A 23,268-nucleotide genomic window follows, 5' to 3' on the forward strand; every position below is an offset into this window, starting at 1 on the left:
TGTGACCACCAGTATCTTGTTCATGTCAGATGGCAATTGGAGCAATAATATTCTTGCATAGCTTTCTCTATTCAAGACGGAAGCTTAGCTGTTACGATACTACTAATTCTTCCACCCTATAACATTGCAAAGTGGTGGGAGGTATAGTCCAACTTGTGTTGGATGGCTGCAGGTCGGTCATAGTAATTGTAGAAGGTTCGGTGACTTGGTTAAAATGACAGCTTAAGATGACAGAGAGCGAGTGTGAGCAAGTAAGGCCATATTGCCAGGCACAACAGTCAGTTTTTTTGAGGTCTTAGGATTCCACAAAAGTGCAGCAGTTAACATACCGACGTAGCGACATGCTTGTTTGTTTTTTATTCTGGGGAAGATGAGAAATATTCCTCAGCCTTGTAAACACGCCATGGAATGTATGTTATGTCTACGAGGTAGAATCCCAAGTACTCAACGAGCCTGGGAAAAAGAAGTTGGTTAGTGATAAGCATCACTATTATAGTACAAATTATACAGGGACAAAATTATTACATTCTATTTTCGCTGCAAATGAGTTTTAGGCTTTTGGTTACAGATTTCCATAGAACTGCAGGACTGAAATAATAACTCAGAAACCAAAATAAAAGTAATACACACTAATACATGTATTCGCTTTAAAAAACAGTTTTTTCCATTTAAAACTTTTTCCCCAATAAAGATTCTGGGAAGATAATTCTGGCCCAGTGTGCCATTTTTTCCTTGGTAAGGCAGCCATTATCTCCCTGCAAGCTAGCCACAAGCTCCCTATCGCCCTCCACAGGGCTACAAATACAGTGTTCATGGGGCAGATGTGTGGTCTAATTGTCAAAGTAGTATGGTATCATTTTATAAGGGGGGTGTGGGCAAACTGGCTGAAAATGGCGCTCTCCATTCCAGAGACAACACCTAGGGGCCCATTTACTTACTCACGAACTGGCCGAATGCGTCCGATTGCGTTTTTTTTTGTAATGATCGGTATTTGGCAATTTTTTCGGAAAATTATCGTGACTTTTTCGTTGCCATACGAGCGAATCGTAATGGGTACGAAAAACTTGCGACAATTTCCGAAAAGTCGTAAAGGCGCCGAAATCGCAAAAAATACGAAAAAGACGCATAATGTTCGTTTTCCAATCGGAATTTTTCCAATTCGGATTCGAATTCGTGTCTTAGTAAATCAGCCCCCTAGACTTTGTTATAGCGCCAACAGAGAAATACCAATAAGTCAGTGCTAGCATTGCTATTGCCCTCTACTTAGAACACTGCTGCTGCAGAATTTGATGGTATGTTGGCCCTTTAAAAATGTGCTTTGTATGGGGGGTTAAATATGACACAAATAAGCATTTTAGCTGCCTCTGTTTTCTTAAATACTATTTAATTGGTATGTATAAGAGTCTACAATGTGTACAAGCTACAAACACATGTATAATATGACAACCAGGAATAGGAAATGTTGAATATTGACACCCAGTAACAAGGATTACCTCCCCCCCAGTTGCCACATTGGGCTTTATTTCTTCCTTTTTGGTCACTTGAGTATTTAGTATACAGAGAGGTTTGTGTGTGCAGTTAGGGATGAGCAAGCTCACTAAATTAAGGGTAGTGAGCAACCCTATGTAGAATTGTTTATTGGGGAATGACCCTAGCCTAGATAACTAATGGGGGCAGCTCACCTGTTTAGTAAAAATGAAACTTGATGCCAATATTATTAATAGGTGATAAAACAAAAAGGTGGCAATCCTATAGGGGAGCTCCCAGACAGGCTAGAATAAGAACCCTAGGGATTCGGCTGCTGGTGTTTAAGTTAAACATTGCTTCCATGGCTGCTTTTTGGTGTATTTGCATTGCTACTGGGACTATGTACAGTATATACAGTGTCTTTGCTTCAATGACTACTATGGTGTTATCTTGAGTTCTCTTGGTGCACATTTCATCGTTACATTGCAATGTTTGACCTTGTATTGACTGACTGGTGCCCAGATGCTTGGTCATTAAGCTCTATGTTACAATCTTTCATGCTACTTGTTCCTAAGTTTCCTGGTCCCTAAGGGGCATAGGGCCAAGAGGAAACAGAGCCGTGACAATATGGGTGGTAAATTGTGAAAAAGCAGGGCAGAATTTAATTTATTTACTTATGCAGTCATGTATGTTGAAAGCTTAACACCTGGATCAATGATAATCATGGTACCATTGTGACTGGATCATACCTTCTTACACATGTAAGTTTCAGCTAACACCTAACTGAATAAGTTCAATGGAACCATTGTGATTGGATGTCTGTGACTGTACTACCCTCAGGGGTTTAAATGCTGGGCCATTCCCTACCAGTCATTTGAACTGAAGAAGCCACTCGGATGAGAAGTGAAACGTTTTCAAGAAAACTCAGAAAAGTATAGTTGTTTTAGACTTATTTCTGCTAAATTCTGTATTGGAGGAACTTGCGCAGACAGTGGCGTAACAAGCCATGGCCAGGCCCGGGCGCAGGATATGCAACCAGGCTCCCTGCCAGGTTCTTTCCCCTGGGGATCGCGCACTGGCGCCCTCTGATATGCTTTTCCCTGACCCTCGCAATATGTTTTATCATGGCTCCAGCGGGCCCCAAGGGGGTGTGGACCTGGGAGCAATTGCCCCCCCCTGCACCCCTGGTAGTTATGCCCCAGTATTGAGATAAGAGGAGAACATACAAACTCATTGCAGATAGTGCCCTGGCTGGACTCAGACCTAGGACTTGTAAGGCAGTACCACAATAGTGCCCACTTGATGGAAAGAAGAAAAATTAATTTTCATCTTCAGTCTTCAAGGAGTTAAAACCAAATATATTGTTTTAAGCAGCACTGCTTTTTATACATGAATAATTATTTATGATTGTTTTTAATGAGAAGGATTAGTTCCAAATGTTGTCAGACAGCTGGATGGTTTAGTGCAGCACCAGCAATAATCTGCCCCAACCCCCCCACAGGCGCTGCTCTTAAAAGGTTATCGGCATAAACCCTGAGCCTGTACCAGAGGGAAATGTCCTACGGCCCTGGAATCCTTCTCCTTGAACTTTCCTGTTATGACTGCCTGACTAGGAATGCTGTGTTTTCTACGGCATCCTAATTATTTCCAAAGGACTTAACGAGAGGGCCCTCTGCTAATTTTTAGACCTGTGATTTCTCTGTGAATGTTTTACAGCTTGTTACAATGTGAGTGAGGGATTAAATATGTGCAGTCTATTATGGGCAGGTTTCCTCTTGCTTTAATGGGCCCCTTAATTACATTATGTTAGGGATTAAATGTGTCTGGGATGTGCCATATATCTGTGATAGGGACACCGTTGGGAACCCCAATACTCTCAGTGGCACTGTTTCTTTTAGTTTCTTGAGACAGCAGCGTGTATGGAACTGCACTCTGTGTGCACGTGGCTTCGGGCTGTCCCAAGGACAATTTAAGGGTAGGCTGAAAAGATATTTGTCCACTGACCCCAGCCATAGAGGAAACAGATATTTTAAATAGTAATATAGCCATTTAGGTAAAAAAAGAAAATAGGCGCCCTTCAAGTTTAATATTTTCATTTAAAAAACCTGTTTAACCGCCAGCTGATCAAGGTGTCCCTCTGAAGAACATGTAACTACAAAGGGCAGTTTATATTATGTAACACTGATTAGATACCTTAGCTATGCATATATACTATGTATACCAGGAATGGCCAGCTTGCACTCCTGGTGAACGGTGACCTGTTGTGTTGCAAGTACAATTCCTTTAAAGAGGTCCCCCCTAGAGCAGGGAATTAAGGGAATAAACCAAAGGACTCCCTTGGTGTTGCTTTGCCTTTTATTGTTTAAATGTGTGGCTGCCATCAGTAACAAGGGTGTCCCTGGTGTCCCTAAGTTAGCAGAGACCTCCTCCCAGGGGGGCTCAGTTATGAGCTCACTGGTCATGTTGGCGCCATGGTTTGTGGGCCCTGAAACTACATGGTCTCATTTCCAATCCACACAGGCATGCCCATTATTCCCAAATCCCACCCTTGATCCTCCAAAACCCTGGCCACTATTCCCCATAAATCTGGCCATACACACCGGTATAATCGTATGAAACATAGTTTTGTATGATTTTCGGACCGTGTGTAGGTTCCAAATAATGGTCCTGATAATTTTTGTACCGAGGCAATCGGTCATTTAGTTGATCAGACAGAATAGAAAATTATGGTTGGATAACAAAGTCTGCATATGTTTTGTGTATCAGACAATATCCTTGGAGGACCTACAATGCATTTCCAGAAAGCCACTTTCCCACGACTGGTGTCTGCCAATTATTTTATGTTCAGAAAATCCTCCGATTTGTTATTCTTAGGGCTTTATTCTAGTATTTCATGTCTGAATGTTAGTTTTAGATTATTGCATTTAAGCGTATGATCAATATCCAATCAGAAGAAGACTAAAATCTGAATGTGTATGGCCACCTAAAGGCAGCCCTGGTGCTTCACTATACAGAAAGGTACAATGTATAGTAACTACAGAAGTAATTTGTGACCCCACCTAAATAAAATGGGAAACAAAGCAATGGTTAGTAGGGTGATATGAGCACAGTTAGTGACAAATAGGCTCAATAGGTACTTGCTCCCTTGTTTTAAGCCAGTGCTATGCATGTGTATATGTATACATATATAACACAACCTCATGTATAGAATATAAATAGCAAAAAGCATTTTACATATTGGGTAGGGCTAATTTACCCAGTAGGGCTGAATTACTAACATAAATGCCAATACCAACCAACCCACACCAACCAGTCAGATGTTAGCTTTGCATTTTCTAACTTATAGTAGACTGAACTTATTGTTAATTGGTTACTAAATGCCTTGGTGCAATTTAGTAGGTGTCAGCATTGTGGGGCCTGTTGATGGGGTAAAAGCCATAGAGACAGATTGATATTGCTAAGGCTTGATAAAGGACAATAGGTAAAACTCCTGGGTTTATCCTGTCACCTCTGTTCCCCGGGGCTTATAAATAGGACCTTGCTTGTCACTGTATGTTACTGTGAGAGATTGTTGTGCCTGTGCATGGGGTGTACCATTGCAAGAATCTGGTGAGCAGAAAGTGTGTTGCACTTTTGCACTTTGCACTATATTCAGGGTCTGTAAATGAGCCTTTAAGTCCCATACACACAGATACACAGGCACCTTACAAACACAGCATCCGTCAGTCCAGTGATTTGACAGGGGGAAGCGTGGGAATGGCTCTGCTTGGGATCTGCCTTTTATTCTCTCTAGTGCCAGACCTGCCTCTGGTTACTATGTGTTTATTAGGAGGCGTCTTCATTTCCCTGTAAAACTGGAGCTCACATAAACCAGAACCGTGCCCAAATGTTTAACATAAATAGTATAAAATGATAATTTCATGCATACAGTATATATGGTAAAAACCTTAATCTGCTGAATTCTGGCTACTGGATAGGGTATCTGTGCCTGGGATTGTGCCTGTGTGCGGATGAATTAGTATACACTATGGGGCTGATTTACTAAGACACGAATTCGAATCCGAATTGGAAAAATTCCAATTGGAAAACGAACATTTTGCGACTTTTTCGTATTTTTTGCGATTTTTTCGGCGCCTTTACGACATTTCGGAAATTATTGCGAGTTTTTCGTTACCAATACGATTTGTGCGAAAAAACGCGAGTTTTTCGTAGCCATTCCGAAAGTTGCGCAAAATCTGGCGATTTTTTCGTAGCGTTAAAACTTGCGCGAAACCAATACGATTTGCGCGAAAAAACGTGAGTTTTTCGTAGCCATTCCGAAAGTTGCGCAAAATCTGGCGATTTTTTCGTAGCGTTAAAACTTGCGCGAAAAGACGTTTCGCGCAAGTTTTAACTCTACGAAAAATCGCGACTTTTCGCGCAAGTTTTAACGCTACGAAAAAATCGCCAGATTTTGCGCAACTTTTGGAATGGCTACGAAAAACTCGCGTTTTTTCGCGCAAATCGTATTGGTAACGAAAAAGTCGCGATAATTTCCGAAAAAATCGCAAAATACCGATCATTACGAAAAATACGCAATCGGACACATTCGGCCCGTTTGTGGGTTAGTAAATGTGCCCCTATGGGTGTTATTTATCAATGTTCATATATTTTTTTTTTTTATTGCAAATTTTTTGCACTAAAAAACATGAATTTGAATTATGGTTTACAAAACACACATTTTCAATATTTTTTCGAAAGCTTGCAAGGTCCCTGTGAGCTGTCCTAGGCAAAATTTAAGTTGTGTTTTTTTTTCATTTTTTTTTTAGCTTTCCAACCCATTCAAAATGAGTAAATGATGAATTTGAGGTATTCAAGTTTTTTTTCACAGTTTTATTCTATCATTTTTTTATTCAGATTTTTAAACATTTGTGTTTTTGAAAATTTGACGTTATTTGAAGTAGAAATAAATATGAAAATGACACACAATACGAATTTTGAATAGAACAGGGCTCTATGGATTAGTCCTGGTGAGGTTTATAAATGATTGATTTCAATTCTGTTATTTTCTGGCTCCTTTTTTTTATAGTTAACATGTTTATTTCTGTTCTCTCTGTCTGTTACTGGACCACAGTCCCTTGCATGTATGGATTCTTCCCCCATGGGTCTGAGGCCCACAGTGGCCTACACTGCACAGGAACAGAAATGAAAGCAGAAGGTCAAAAGCTCCTGCACTGAATGCCAAAAAATAAACAAAGTTTCTTAAATTTAATTAGAAGTAGCTTTTGGCAGAGAGCCCAGAATACTCAACACCATCAAATATTGTAAAATGGGGATGTATTTAGGGTTGTGGTCACAACAATGGACAAGGTCAAAAAGTGTTTTTTGGACCACATTTTTTTTTACTGCTCTTTCCATTTTTCAAATGTTGGGAGAAATGGCATAGTGGCTGATTCTTGGCCTGCGGATACACAGCCCAATGGGCTTACCGGCCGCCTTCTGCTGCCTGCTCATGTCCCCTGCTCGTACCCAGCTCTCAGGTAGGAAAGCAGCTGGAGAGGGGGATTTCTAATATTTTAGAGCAGTGCTGTCCAACTGGCGGCCCGCGGACCCCCCTCTGTGTGGCCCCCCACCTGTCTGGCTGCTTTGATGGTTACCTTTGAGTAAGCATTAAATGGTATCAGTACTGAGATTAACTGCCCCCCCTGCATGGTTCTCACCTCAGATTTAGGCTGTAATCCCTCTGTATTGTTTAAACATGTAATCCCCTGTGTTTTTCACACCTTTTAATACCTGCATTGTTCACCCCTTGTAGTGTTCACACCTCAGGCTCAGGCTGTAATCACTCCCATTGTTCACTTCTTCACAGCTCAGACATAGGTACTGTAGGCAGAGTATGGCACATACAGCCAGCATAGGGCAGGTAGAGTATGGCACACACAGGCAGCATAGGTCAGGGAGGGTATGGCACACACAGGAAGGGTAGGGCAGGCAGAGTATGGCACACACAGTCAGGGTAGGGCAGGCAGAGTATGGCACACACAGGTAGGGCAGGCAGAGTATGGCACACAGAGGCAGCATAGGGAAGGCAGAGTATGGCACACACAGGCAGGGTAGGACAGGCAGAGTATGGCACACACAGACAGCATAGGACAGGCAGAGTGCTGCCTGTGTGTGCCATACTCTGCTTGCCCTATGCTGCTTGTGGGAGGTGAACCTGGCAGGGCTTTGTTGTGGGAGTTTGTTAGCAGTTGGAAATAGCCATTAAAAGGTCCCTAAGGTGTGTAATTATGTACTGGGGGTTGCTCTGCTATCCACAGGGGAGGAGGAGGCATATGGAATTTAAGGGTATATCTTAATATGACATAATTCTTTCACATATGAATGATGGTTGATATCCCCACAGTAAGGACCAAGCATTTGGGATTTTGCTGTGCTACCACCATTGTGATAAAATAGGTGTGGTTTGAAGTGGGTGTGGTTTCAAAAAGGGGAGTGGTCAAAACTGGCTTCCATTAGCGGCCCTCCACCATGTATGCTAGAGAAATTCCGGCCCTCGGCACCGTAGAAGTTGGACAGCACTGCTATAGAGGATGTAGACCCTGCAGTCACCATCTCTGCTGTACCAACAGAAAATGTTCTTATAAAGTTATTTTACAGCAGTTTAACTACCATGTGACATTTGCACACTCACTGAGCAAGGGGTGATGGGATTATACCTGTGTAGCCTTTGTAGTATATTATTATTCCATGGAATGCATTACTAATGCTCATTTCACTGCTGTGTACAGTAATTAGCCATGATAGGGCAAAACTACATGGAAGATTTTGATCAGATTTTGTAGGTCACAAAATCCTTGCCATGCAACAGCATGAGATTTTGTAGGATCCTACAAAATCTGATCCCCACAGCTGTAATGTAAAGTTGGATCAGATAAAGTCGGGTGGTGGGTTTTTGTTCCTGCATCTACATCCAACTGTTAGGGGGAGATTTATTAAGACACGAACACCCGGAGCGTATTTTCGCTGTTTTTTTTCACGCTTGCGCAACTTTTTCATACACTTGCGCGAAAAATTCGGAAAGGTTCTGCCGTTGTTTACAATCGTTTGGTACGAAAATGTTGTGACTTTCAGATCGCCAATACATTATTATCGTGACTAATATGATTTTTTTTTTGATATTTGCGATCTTATTATTAATATTAATTATGGTATCCAATCCGAATTTTTCCCATTCAGGATTCGAACTCATGTTTTAATGAATCGGCCCCTTAGTGTGTTTCAATGAGAGGAAAAAGTCTTTGAGACACCATAAGATTTTATATTCTTGGGTGCAAATGGAGTGTGGCAGCTAATCTTCCCGAAATGCCCACCGACAATAAAGTGATACAGCGGTGGGAAGGCATACGCGGCTCTCCATCTTCCACAGTTGGCTGAAGTTCCTTGTGCAGGAAAAAAAAGTGCTATGTATTCTTTTCCACCTGCCATTCACTTTATTGCCGGTGGGAAGGCATTTCGGGGAGGTTAGTCGCCTTCAGTAGCCGTGATTTAATCACTGATGACTAATATCCCCATTTGATTTAGTATTCCTAACTGCACATAAAGGGTAAATAAGTCTCTGCCATAACTAAAGCTTATGTACAGTATAATGTGTGATCCAGGGATCTGGTTTACCTTGTACATCAGCTCCAATCAATAAAATGCAGGCTCTAGAACGTTACACACAGAGATATAGCCCAAAACCAGTGGAAAACAAGGACATTAAAACTCACCTTTTTTGCTATGAGCCTCTATATGGAACCAAAGGGCAGCTGGAGCTGGCGCCTATGCTATTAGCAGGGAGCCAACATAAAAAAGAATAAAAGCTCTGCTTTTATGGACCTCAATAAAATTATGGTCAGGTGATAAAACATCAATGACTTCTCTACTTTACTCAAAAGAATATTTTCATCCTTTCATAGGAAATAGTGGGGAGATTCCTGATCTGAGCTGGGGAAATGATTCAGTGAAATGACAATGGTTTTTAATAAATAAGCAACTGGGGGACTTTATTATTTCTTTTATTAAGTGCCATAGTGCTTCACAGTAGCTAGGAATGGAACATATCTGTCAGAAATAAAAACTAATATATGAGTCAGTTTTAAAAATTGTATTTTGACCAGTTAAGGAGTGCGTTGTTATTATTCCGTCCCCTCTCTCAGCAGTAGCATTATCCACCCTTATGTGCTGGTAGCGCTCCCAAAATCCATTTACTGTTTGTCAGTGTTTTTCTTTCCAACACTGTAGCTGACAGGAAGAATTTATGGCTGTGAGATGTCAGATGTTATAGTCTCCATGGGAAACATTCATATTGAATTCAGTTTTCCTGGACATATTTGGATCTGACCTGCTTATTACAGTTGCGCAGAAGTTGCTCATCTGCGATTTATATTTAACCAATTTGTTTGGGTTCAGACCTTGACAACTGTCCCTTTAGGATACACTATAAACATTCCTGTTCTCTGCAGAAACTCCCATCTGAGGTCTAAAAGCGCACTTTCTTTGCCTCATTCCCTGTCTCTGTGACTTGTGGATTCCTTTGCTGGAGAAAGGTGGCTAAATAGGCCCCTATAATGCTATACATACATACATAATGTAGGACACCTTGGAGAGATTGCTTTGATACTTATGGGGTGTTCAGACAATCAGGGTATAAAAAGTCTTTTTATGGTTGTCCCACAATGCAAGTCTGATAACTCTTAAAGGGGTGGTTTGCATTTAAGCAACTTGTCAACTGATCTTTGTTATTTTTTAATATTTTTGTAATTCTTTCAAGCTTTAAGATGGGGTTTACTGTCCCAAGCAGCCAAAAAAATATTGTATTGTGGGGCTAAAATGTTACTTCTTTTTATAATATATTTTTCTATTCAGGTCCTCCCCTATTCATATACAGGTATGGGATCCCTTATCCGGAAACCCATTAATCCAGAAAGCTCTGAATTGCCGAAAGCCTGTCTCCCATTGACTCCATTTTAATCAAATAATTCAGATTTTTAAGATTTATTTCCTTTTTCTCTGTAATAATAAAACAGTACCTGTACTTGATCCCAACTAAGATATAATTACCCCTTATTGGGGGCAGAACAGTCCTATTGGGTTTATTTAATGGTTAAATGATTCCCTTTTCTCTGTAATAATAAAACAGTACCTGTACTTGATCCCAACTAAGATATAATTACCCCTTATTGGGGGCAGAACAGCCCTATTGGGTTTATTTAATGGTTAAATGATTCCCTTTTCTCTGTAATAATAAAACAGTACCTTGTACTTGATCCCAACTTAGATATAATTAATCCTTATTGGAGGCAAAAGAGTCCTATTGGGTTTGATTAATGGTTTATTGATTTTTTAGTAGACTTAAGGTCTGGAGATTCAAATTACGGAAAGACCCCTTAACCGGAATACCCTTGGTACTAGTACTAGTCTGTACTAGTCTCTCATTCAAAACATTCCCTGGTTACTAAGGTAATTTAGACCCTAGCAACAAGATAGCTGCTAAAACTCCAAATTGGTGAGCTGCTGAACAAAAATGTTAATAATTAAAACTACTGATAAAAATTCAACTGCAAATTGTTAATAATTTCTACATCATAGTAGAAGTTAAGTCAAAGGTGAACAACCCCTTTAAATACACATACTTTTGTGACTCTACTCCACTTCTGCCCCACAATCAATCTGTATTTCTACTCACTGCATAGGAAGTTATCAGAATCAGGGCCTCTTGGTAAATCTCCTTAATAAACAGCAGCCGTCCATGTTCCTGCACAATGAACCCACTTGCTGATTTTGTTAATCCTGAAATAAGAGAAGATCATTCCAGCACATAATTAGCTTTTTAACATTACTTTCCGCTCTTGTCTGCACTGAGAAACTTGAAAAGACTTGAAATGCCTTCCAGCCAATCATTAATGGAATTAAGGTATCACAAGTGATTTAAGGCAAAAGCAACTAAAACTGAAAGCATTCTCTCTTATTTTGCTAGTTTCCTCCCTTCCATTCTATTTTAGATCTGTCTGTGTGGCCTGTCATAGGTAATTGCATTTATTTCAAAAGGAAAAATGGCACGGTGCCAGGAAAGCATGCTGGGTAATAGTGAACAGTGTAAAGTAAGGTCATACTGTCACAAAGCAAATGTACTCCATTCTACTCCACAATTTGTTGTGGCTTCTTAAGCTGGATAATTATAATAACCACGCCTGTTGATCCTTTCTATGCTTCCTGAGCTATTTTCCCCAGCTCCATGGGCCCCACCCTACCTATGTTTGTAGCTCCTCCACATCACATTCTGCTTGTTATTATTTAAATACAACACTGGAAGCAGTTTCCATATCTCCATGCAGTCAGGCTGGCCCGGCCAGTTTTAGGGAAGGGCACAGAATATTAGACTTTTGTTATCTGAAGCTTTTGGGGATGATGGGAGTTGTAATTTAATAATACTCTTAAAAAAACATGTTTGTAAGCAGGCGAAATGTGAACTATAAGAATGTATTTCAATGTGCTACCCATAGATTTGCCTTTGCCCTTCCTCCCAGCCCTACAATAAAAAAAGGTGTTTTTTTTCCCCTCGGGTTCACCCATAGGCATTTCTAAGGCCAGAGGCACACAGATATGGGTGTACATTACCACTTTAATTCCGTCTACATATTAAATCTACATCCTGTATGGCTGGTTAGCGATTACTTTTGATGAATGCTGCATGGCCACATATACAGTAGTTCAGTCTGCAGCATGTATCTAAATGAATTGCTAATTAGCCATGCAGAATGCAGATTCAATATGTGGGCAGTATTAAAGGGATGAGGTGACAACTAAAGCAATTCTGTCCTGTTGTGCTTCGCCGAAAAACTTGTAAAACACTCGCCAGGTCATTTTATTTTAATGTGGCCACATCTATATTGACGCGACTGCCTCCCCTCCGTACGCTGAAGGTGGCCATACATGGGCCGATTCTAGCTGCCAATATCGGCAAGAACATCAGGCCTGCCCGACCGACATCTGGCCTCAAATCGGGGAAATCTCGATCAGGTTTGATTTTTCCGTTGGATCGGGGACATTGGCTTGTTAATACAGTTCCCGAACCGATGATGTCTATACCCACTGTTCTAATTTGATCGTTTGGCCCCAGGGCTAAATGACGGAATTAGGCCGATAACGCTCACCCGTAGGTGGGGATAACGAGAGATGATCCGCTCGCTTGACGACCTCACCAAATGAGCAGATCTTACCGTGTATGGCCACCTTTAGTTTCGGCCCTGATTGACAGGCACGCTTAATAGCAATGTGTGGATCCAGGTTTTCTGTGTAGCTCCTAGTAAGGACCAGCTTACTGTCTTGTTTTCTTAACCTGCATCTTTATTTTAAATACAGAATTAGCCTTTAATGGAGAGTAATGTTCATTGAGATGCTTCTATACAGTGGGTGCAAATGTTATGGTTTTGGACCTAATATAGGCAGCGGGTAATCAGTTATTGGACTGTATGAGTTTCAGTGTTTATACAGGATCAGGGCGGGTTTTGGGATCAGTCAGCAGGGGTGCTGCTAGCGGAATTTTCTTTGTGCAAAGGACAAAGGAGAGGAATGTGATGGCAGGGGAAGAAGCATTGCATAACTAAGCAAAGACACCCGGGGTGTGTGTAGTTACAGGGTAGGGTCTGTCCTGGAAACAGCACCATGGCTGCAGCGCTCCATCACTGTCTCTATTCTAGAAAAGAAACAAGTAATCATTTCATCCTTATCGTCCGTTACTTGTAGCTGCTGCGGATTTGCCTCCGGGTCACAGGTGCTGTTGGCTCAGTCCAGGATTCATGGGAAGTGTCGTCTTTCATAGTGTTGGAATGGCTGCCCAAACTATGTCCATATACCCCGTATAGGGACAGACACATAGATTTGTTTCATAAAGGGGATGTTACCCCCTTAGAGAGGCAGTAAGACAGTTATAGTAGCAATTGGTTTTAATTTTTGTGGAATTGATTTACAAATGGATTTACAAAAGTGGAACCCAAAGTTGGAGTTAAAGGGTTAGTCTATCTTTAGGTTAACTTTTAGTATGTTATAGAATGGCCACATCTTAGTAAGTTTTCAATTGGTTTTTGCTTTTTATTTTGCATCATTTTTTAATTAATTTTCTTGCTTTTCATTCCAGCTTGCAAATGGGGGTCACTGCCCCCAACAGCCAAAAAATCTATTGCTCTGTGAGGCTTATGTTATTGTTACTTTTTATTATGTATCTTTCAATTTAGGCCCTCTTCTGTTCCCTTCTCTGTCAAGCCACTGCCTGGTTGCTAGGGTAATTTGTACCCTGACAACCAGCTGCTGAAATTCCAAATTGGAGAGCTGCTAATCATAAAGCTTAAACACAAATAATAAAAATAATGAAGACCAGTTGCAAATTGTCTTAAATATCTACAGTTTTTACATCATACTAAAAGTTGATTAAAAGGTGAACATTAATTAAAGTTTAGTAAAGTGTTGGTTAATCCAAAAAATGATATAAAGCCAAATTCACAACCCCATCTGAAAGGGGTATTTGACCTTTTAGTTCATTTTACATTGGTTAAAAATGTCATGTATCTAGCAACTTTTTAACTTGTCTCTCATTTAAGTCACTAGCTGGTTGATAGGGAAAACTGGATCCTAGCAACTGGATAGCTGCTGAACTTCCAGACCGGAAGGCTGCTGACCAAAAGCCTAATTATAGGTTATTCAGGTTCTGTTATCCATAAACCTGTTATCCAGAGAGATTATGGAAATTACATCTTCCATAGGTTCCATAGCAAATAATTAAATTTTTCAAAATGATTCCCTTTCTCTCTGTAATAATAAAACAGTACCTGTACTTGATCCCAACTAAGATATAATTACCCCTTATTGGGGGCAGAACAGCCCTATTGGGTTTATTTAATGGTTAAATGATTCCCTTTTCTCTGTAATAATAAAACAGTACCTGTACTTGATCCCAACTAAGATATAATTACCCCTTATTGGGGGCAGAACAGCCCTATTGGGTTTATTTAATGGTTAAATGATTCCCTTTTCTCTGTAATAATAAAACAGTAACTGTACTTGATCCCAACTAAGATATAATTACCCCTTATTGGGGCAGAACAGCCCTATTGGGTTTATTTCATGGTTAAATGATTCCCTTTTCTCTGTAATAATAAAACAGTACCTGTACTTGATCCCAACTAAGATATAATTACCCCTTATTGGGGGCAGAACAGCCCTATTGGGTTTATTTAATGGTTAAATTATTCCCTTTTCTCTGTAATAATAAAACAGTACCTGTACTTGATTCCTAGATATAATTAATCCTTATTGGAGGCACGGCAATCCTTTTGGGTTTATTTAATGGACTTAAGGCATGAAGATCTAAATGACAGAAAAACCCCTTATCTGGAAAACCAGAGGTCCCACACCTGTAATTAAAAAAAACAACATAATATGAAAATAAAGACCAGTTGCAAACTGTCCTAGAATATCACTGTCTACATTCTTATAAATATAATTTAAAGGTGAACTACCCCTTTTTCATTTCCAGTTTCAGATTTTTTTTTACACAATATTTGCATTCATTGTGAAAAAATATGTATCGTTGGTGCCACTAGAGCTGTAAAAACTGATTTTAGGCTTTGTTTTCACATTGCTGTGATTTCTTGAACTTGGCATGCAGTTTATTGGGACATCAGTCACTGAGCTCTTTGTGTGTGTGTGTCTGTATCCATAAGTGTCTGTGTGTAAGTGTGTGTGTGTCTGTGTATGTGTGTGTGTCTGTGTATGTGTGTGTCTGTGTGTGTGTGTGTGTCTGTATCCATAAGTGTCTGTGTGTAAGTGTGTGTCTGTATCCATAAGTGTCTGTGTGTAAGTGTGTGTGTGTCTGTGTATGTGTGTGTGTCTGTGTATGTGTGTGTCTGTGTGTGTGTGTGTGTCTGTATCCATAAGTGTCTGTGTGTAAGTGTGTGTCTGTATCCATAAGTGTGTGTGTGTCTGTGTATGTGTGTGTCTGTGTGTAAGTGTGTGTGTGTGTGTCTGTGTGTAAGTGTGTGTCTGTGTGTAAGTGTGTGTGTGTGTGTGTGTCTGTATGTGTAAGTGTGTGTGTCTGTGTGTAAGTGTGTGTGTGTGTCTGTGTGTAAGTGTGTGTGTGTCTGTATGTGTAAGTGTGTGTGTGTCTGTGTATGTGTGTGTGTAAGTGTGTGTGTGTGTCTGTATGTGTATGTGTAAGTGTGTGTGTCTGTGTATGTGTGTGTCTGTGTGTAAGTGTGTGTGTGTGTGTGTGTGTGTGTGTGTCTGTAAGTGTGTGTGTGTCTGTATGTGTAAGTGTGTGTGTGTGTCTGTAAGTGTGTGTGTGTCTGTGTGTAAGTGTGCGTGTGTCTGTAAGTGTGTGTGTGTCTGTATGTGTAAGTGTGTGTGTGTCTATATGTGTAAGTGTGTGTGTGTCTGTGTGTAAGTGTGTGTCTGTGTGTAAGTGTGTGTGTATGTGTAAGTGCCTGTGTGTGTGTATGTGTAAGTGCCTGTGTGTGTGTGTGTATGTATGTGTAAGTGCCTGTGTGTAAGTGTGTGTGTGTAAGTGTGTAAGTGCCTGTGTGTAAGTGTGTATGTGTAAGTGCCTGTGTGTAAGTGCCTGTGTGTAAGTGTGTATGTGTAAGTGCCTGTGTGTAAGTGTGTGTGTGTATGTGTAAGTGTGTATGTGTAAGTGTGTATGTGTAAGTGTGTATGTGTAAGTGCCTGTGTGTAAGTGTGTGTGTGTATGTGTAAGTGCCTGTGTGTAAGTGTGTATGTGTAAGTGCCTGTGTGTAAGTGTGTGTGTAAGTGCCTGTGTGTAAGTGTGTGTGTGTGTGTGTGTGTGTGTGTATGTATGTGTAAGTGCCTGTGTGTAAGTGTGTAATGTTTACATGACCCAGTGCAGTTTAGGCAACAAGTCAGAGACTCCCAGTCTGGGAAGTTAAGTCATGTTGGTGTGGGCGGATTTCACAGGTAAATCCTGTGCGAAGTGGATTAAAAAAAGCTAGAAACAACACAAAGCAACAGTTTCCAGCAGCGAGTGTGGCTGTGTGGCTTCAGGGGCTGCTAGTGGCACTGGCATGTGAGGCTCCTGTGTGCCCCCGGCTTGCATGTATTTCCCCGCCGGCTCTGGCTGTGTGGGACCCAGTTCCTGGCAGCCTTATAAGACCCGGAGACTGCAGAGAAAAGAGACGTTAAGAGGCTCTTTCAACAGCTGAGCCTTCATGTGACCTAGATGGGGAATCCATTCAAACTGCAGTTCCTCCCCTGGAAATTCAAGACACAAGAGAGAGGCACTGTCACTTCCTAACAGAGCGCTGGATCCAGCCCAGGCAGGAGGGAGCTCTCCCAGCTCCTCTCACAGGCATTTCTCTGCTGGTTCCTATGGGTGACTGCATGGCACCGGGCACGGCGGGCACAAGCTAGTCTGCACCCCTTCCCTTCCTCTCCCCTCTCGTTAACTAAATTAAAATGAGCATTATCCTCAAGCCAAGATCCAGATCCACCAGCTCCCTGCGGACAACAGATGGGCTTTGGTAAAGTATTTATATATAGATCTGCGTGTGTATAGCTTTAATTGTATTCCTGAAGAAGGACGTTAACTCTTTGTGTTGCTAGAGATCTTGCAAAATATTGTTTGTTAATATTATTGGCTGGGCAGAGTGCCTATACATCATGGGCCCCCAGAATAACCGGTCCTAAAGATGGGGGGGTAAAACTATTAATAAAAGTGTGTAAAAACTGTATATAACTTCAGGGATGCCCATCCTAAAGCTATTGTTGCACTGCAATGGGGGATGCAGGGAATGTGAGTTCAGCAATAGCTGAAGGGCAGCAGGATGTACATTACTGATATTTGTCTCTGTCCCCCAAGATGTGGGTCCAGCTTCACCCAGGGAGAAATACCTGTTGCACCCTCCTCTAGTTCAGCCAGGGCTTGGCTAAGTATGCTGGGAGTGGAAGTTTGCCACAAAAGAAGAATTTGACTTTTTTAAAGGGGTGGAAAGGGTTAATCGATTATAATGGCTTACCTCTCATGCCGGCAGGCACTGCTCTATGATTAAAAAAAACCACTGGTTGAGCACTGTGCCATTGGCTTCTCCTGTCCCAGGGATCCCTTCTGCCCCCCCCCCCAGGCTGGGCACATGCGCAGTAGAGTAGAACTGAAGCTTGGACGCATAAAGCTGTGTTGCGAATGTGAACAGGCCAGGGCCACAGCAAAAATACTGGGGGAACAGAAAATAAAGATGGCGTTGCACCACCCACTAGAATTGTACCCTGAGTCTCTTAAATTTTTAGCAAAGAGGAGCATTGGCCAATGGTGAGAGGTAAAAACTTATACACAGTGAGGGGGGCTACCAGTGGCACCCAATGGCACCCAATGATCAACCCTTTCCTTCTCCATAACTTACAAATTACTGTTCCACCCGTAGCCTCGACATTGTTATTTTTTTGCTGTTCAACTGTGACATTTTAAATAACATGTTTGCAAAAGGTACACATTAAAGGCCTTCAATCACCATGTAGAATATTTAACTATATGACTAAGGGTGGAAATGGCATTTTATGGCGAGAGCTGGGAAGTTGGGGAGATCCAGTGGACACATGCAGGGTGGGGTTGGGTTGTTTTAGGAAGGGAATACATGGAGCACTAATGTTCAACCTACTCTGTGACCCCATTACCCTTTTGGGTGAGGAAGGACCCCCTTCCCTTTCTAAAGCAACTTGAAGCATAGGTGTCTTTTTTCAACCTTAGCTACCAGGTAGCAGAAGCATGTTGCTTGCTGTTTCTTTCTACAGTGCAGACCCCACAAGTTCCGTGTGTAGACCACAGAGCGCTGATAGGAATGGGAGGATGAGCCCTTTTTACAATATCAAGTCTTTTTGTCTATGAAACTGGAGCAAAGTGGATGGTGGCTGGGAGTTGCAGTTTAGCAGCACCTTAGGACATTGGTTTGCCCATCCCTGTGATTTATGGCACATATACCCCAGCCTCAGTAGGCAGAGAGGGAAGCAGTTATAGTGCTGAAGCATCAGGAGCACTAGGCATTGACTAGCCCTCGTTCCCACAGGATCAATGCAATTTTGGAATGTACTGAAGCTGACATGGTTTCTGACTGCTGGAGTTTTTATGTTGTTTATTGAAAACTTTACAAAATATAATTAACTGCTAGGGTCAGTGATGCTGCCAGCCAAAATATTTTTAGTGCTACTGTTCATACTCATACTCTGTATGCTAGGGTTACTCAGGCTAGCAACCACTGTCTGAATTGTAAAGGTAACTACTAATATACAGAGAGCAGTTGCAGGTTGTCGTAAGATATAAATCATAAGGTTTCAGATACAGGGACCCATTTAGTGTATTTGCTTTTTAGCCATGATTATTAGGGCGGCCAATACACATTCTTCCCAAGCCTCACTCTAATTCGCAGTCATACAGGCCGGGGTGTAACTCTCGGGCCCAGGCATTATGTAAAAAAGCATATTTCATGCCTCTTCTCACAAAATCATGTTACACCTGTGACACATGCAGAATCACATTTTGCCAGCATTGTGGATCCTCGGAGATCACCCCCCCCTGCCATTGCTTCTTTTTACAGGCCCCCTCTCCCACAGTCAAGGGGTCCGTGTCCTGTATATTGCAAACTGGCCTTCCATATGATCCCATATACATTATTGCCATATAACACCCAAATTGGGCTTCAGTCTGGGCTCCTTTGGGGGACTCCTAGGAAGAGGATCAGTAGGCTAGCAGGTAAAAATCACTTTTTATACCCAACCACTTCAGTTGGTTTTGAACCAGTAACTCTTGCACTTTGGGGCATGGGAGTTGTAGTTAAACAACAGCTAAAGGTCTGCTGCTTGGAATGACCTATTTTATTATAATAGTTAGGGGCTGAGGCCCCACAAGTCTGTTTTGCTGTGGGCACTGCCAATGTTAAAAATATCACAGATTACAATGAGAGCTGCCAGGACTATGGCTGGTCCGATATCAGGTGGCTCTGGACAATTTCCACTCGCTCCCCATTGATAGGACTGCCAGCCCTCCCCTCAGTGCCAGTGCTCAGTGCCATAAGTACTCACAGCGTAGGGATAAGGTGTTTGTGCTCAGAGTGCCTGACTGCGGCCAAACTCAGGATCCTGTTTCAGAGGTCAGTGCTTGGGTTGCAGCAGTTTCTCCTTTTGTAGTCAGGTTTCATTGTATGTTTATAGATGGACTCACTCTCTATATAAGCACTTCCTATATACACACAAGCACTTATTCCTTAAATACAGAAGTACACAAGTACTCCATCCCTATACACAAGCATATACACGTGCACTCCCTCCCTGACTATACACAAGAATACATGTGCATTCTCTCCATATACACATATTCCTGCGTTCTCCCTCCCTATACACATGTGCGCTCCCTCCCTATACACATGTGCGCTCCCTCCCTATACACATGTGCGCTCCCTCCCTATACACAGGAATACACATGTGCGCTGCCTCCCTATACACAGGAATACACATGTGCGCTCCCTCCCTATACACATGTGCGCTCCCTCCCTATACACATGTGCGCTCCCTCCCTATACACATGTGCGCTCCCTCCCTATACACAGGAATACACATGTGCGCTCCCTCCCTATACACATGTGCACTCCCTCCCTATACACATGTGCGCTCCCTCCCTATACACATGTGCTCTGCTTCCCTATACACAGGAATAGACATGTGCGCTCCCTCCCTATACACAGGAATACACATGTGCGCTCCCTCCCTATACACATGTGCACTCCCTCCCTATACACATGTGCGCTCCCTCCCTATACACATGTGCTCTGCTTCCCTATACACAGGAATAGACATGTGCGCTGTAAGATTTTGACTTTATATATATAATAATAATATAATAATAATAATAATATTAATCACCCCTCTTACTAGGGTTTTCGGTTCTTTTGAGAAGCAGACAAATAACCCACACCAATAAGTGTATATTAAAATGAATATATTGAGTAGCAAATCAATGGACGGTTACACTTAAATGATTAGTTAACAAAACAATATTTATACATTATTTACATTTAAAGATTAATGACACAATCTACATTATAGCTACCGATGAACAAAGAACATGGTGGTCTGATTCCTTGCCATGGCCTCCTCTTTCTGGTCTGTCTCACATCCTGCCCAGTCACTTCTGATCCAGTCCCCAGGTGCTCCTCCCAGGTTCCTCTCCCAGGTTGCTCTTCCCTGGTTGCCCCCTTGACTACTGTCCAGCCCACATTTATGCACCTTTCAGCCACTGCCCCCACATACCAACTGATCAGATGGGGGTTGATAAAACCACACCTTGCCCATTGTTCAGTAACTGTTGAGTTTTATGGCTTCTCTGAGACATACTGTCCCACCATCCACAGAAAAACCCTTAGATATGGAGATTTGGCTTCGGATGTAACTTGAAAAACTGGTTTATAGTAATCAGTTTAGTAATCAGTAGAGCTCCCCCCATACTCAGTGTATAACACAATAGAGCCACAAACACACATATATATATTTATATATATCACAAATAATGGCACCCAAATACACGATTTCTTACATTCTGGTAAAATATAGATATATATTCTGGGCTCCTATATTTTATTAATCAATAATAAAACCTTTCTTTAGTAGAGGAAACAGCCTAATTAGCTTAGCACCTGGGTGTCTGGTCCAAACAATAGGAGTTTCCTAATTTGGGGAAACAAAGGTACTGCTCTGGGAAAGGTTTGGTCACACCTAAACTCTAATTAACATTATCAAAGAGTCAAGGACACCGGAGCCAGCACTAAATGGATCCCTGGTGATATGCATAATCAGTTAGTTCAGGAAGGACAGATGTTGACTACATGACAATTTGCCTATCCAAAATGGAGGACGGGTAACTTCCTGTAACTGACTGGTATGTGCTAGCATCATTCAAATGGACCAATCAGGAGAGACTTCTAGAAAGTTCTAGAATCCACCCCTCTCTCCTGTATATAGGTTGGCTTCAGTAGGGCATAGATGGAGACTCAGGGCCAGGAGAGAAGTGACCACCTTACCAGATCAGAGGGAATCCTGACATCACGGACCAGGCACTTATCAAACCTAAGGAGAGGTATACTTAGGCTGTATAATCTTCTAGAGTAGAGGTTTCATAGAGTGTGTTTATATGGTGTGGGATTATTATTATTTAGGTGGCTGGGTCCCTGTGTTTCATTTGAGTGTATTTAGTTAAGTAAGTATTGTGTATATTTGTCGTATATTGTTTTGTATTACCCTTTTGTGTTATTGTAGTCTATTGTTTATCCATTTTATCTGCTTTATGATTTATGTTTATGTAAATATTTGTTTCCAATTAATATAAAATCATTTTTACACTTATTGTTCAGTGATCTCTTTGCCACCCTATACTGTAGAACTTTAGTTATATTAATAATCTTACATAATTGGCGAGCCAGGCAGGAGGCAGATATTAGAGTGGCATTGAAATCACTGACATTGGAAATATATATTTGCTGAACATAAATTTAGTAGGAAAAATGGAAGGAATTAACAAAAAGATTGCAATGGTTAAAAATACTGAGGATCTGTTAAAGTGTATGCAGGGTGCAGATGATCCCTGGTACCAGGTCAAAAGTTTTGTAACCACAGCAATTAAAGGAAAGGCCCTATCAAACAAGAAGGGTAGGAGAGCTTTGTTATTTTCTGCATGTTGGATTGCAGAGAACTATAAAACTCTCAAAGATCAGAATAAGATGGTGGAGGAAAAGCTAGAAGATCTGAAAGATCATTATAATGCCCTTAAAATCACAGCAAGTACTGCCTCAGCCATGTGTGTAAATTACCATAAAACTGTAAATGAGAATTCTGCATTAAAGGTGGAAAATGAGGAACTTTTGGGAAGGTTAAGAGATGCAGAGGGAGCTATACGTTGTCTTGGTGCATTGCTTAACCAACCACAAGTTGATCATTCCCACTGTAAAAGTGAAATTGAGCACTTGAAAGCACAACTGAAGAGAAAGGATGCAGTTGTTGCAGCTTTTAATGTCCCGGGAAATGCAATCATAGGTAACTGGGAATCTGTAGAACACAGCTTATGTGGCATTAATGACAATTCATGTATGGCTGCACCAATGGCACCAATTGCAGTGCATATAAAAACTGGGACAGATGGTGAGGAAATAAGCAGAACAAGGGTAGAAACTTCATTGTCCAATAGTGATATAACTGTTCTAAGTAGGGAGCTTGGACCTGTTAGGATAGATGATGACCCTGTAGATCTTATGCTCCGTATCCAGAATTTCCAGAAGGTGCACCATGATCTCAAAGATAGTGATATATTTAATGTCATTGTTACCAGTTTAGATCATGGCATAAAAGCCAGTATCCCTAATTCTGTTTATAGGACGCGTAATTCATTGTCAAGTCTAATGGATGCTGTTTTAGACATTTTAGGTTGGGATATAAACGCTGCTCACTCAGCTTTTGTCACCTGCAAGCAAAGGAGAGAGGAGCCGGTAAAAGCATTTTCAGAACGCCTCTATACATTATACAGCTGCACTGTACAGAAACCAGCAAAGGCAAACCTGGAGGATAACGTGTTTAAATCTGCACTGCTTAAACAGTCCCTTCCAGAAATCTATCAACTAGTTGGGTTAACTGTAGGTCCAGCCAACTCTTACCTGGAAGTAATAGATTGTTTAAAAAGAGCAGAATCTGTGGTAAAAGAATGCCAAAGGGGTTTCAAAAGCAACATTCCAGTTGTTAAAG

General features: G+C 41.4%; 1 protein-coding gene across 5 annotated transcripts in view; it reads left to right on the forward strand.

The window, feature by feature from the left end:
* The window catches only part of pde4d (phosphodiesterase 4D), a 446,323-nt gene that overhangs the window by 285,260 nt on the left and 137,795 nt on the right, over positions 1-23,268 (forward strand). Inside the window, exon 1 of one of the 5 annotated variants that reach the window (XM_004910347.4) lies at positions 16,502-17,018. The exons of the other annotated variants lie outside the window; for them this stretch is intronic. Within the exon in view, the coding sequence (XP_004910404.1) occupies positions 16,954-17,018 (65 nt within the window). The 5' untranslated portion in view covers positions 16,502-16,953. Of the gene's footprint in view, positions 1-16,501; positions 17,019-23,268 lie in introns of those variants that run through there. 5 annotated transcript variants of the gene reach the window in all.

The sequence above is a fragment of the Xenopus tropicalis genome, chromosome 1 (genome assembly GCF_000004195.4).
Source record: "Xenopus tropicalis strain Nigerian chromosome 1, UCB_Xtro_10.0, whole genome shotgun sequence".
Lineage (NCBI taxonomy): Eukaryota > Metazoa > Chordata > Amphibia > Anura > Pipidae > Xenopus > Xenopus tropicalis.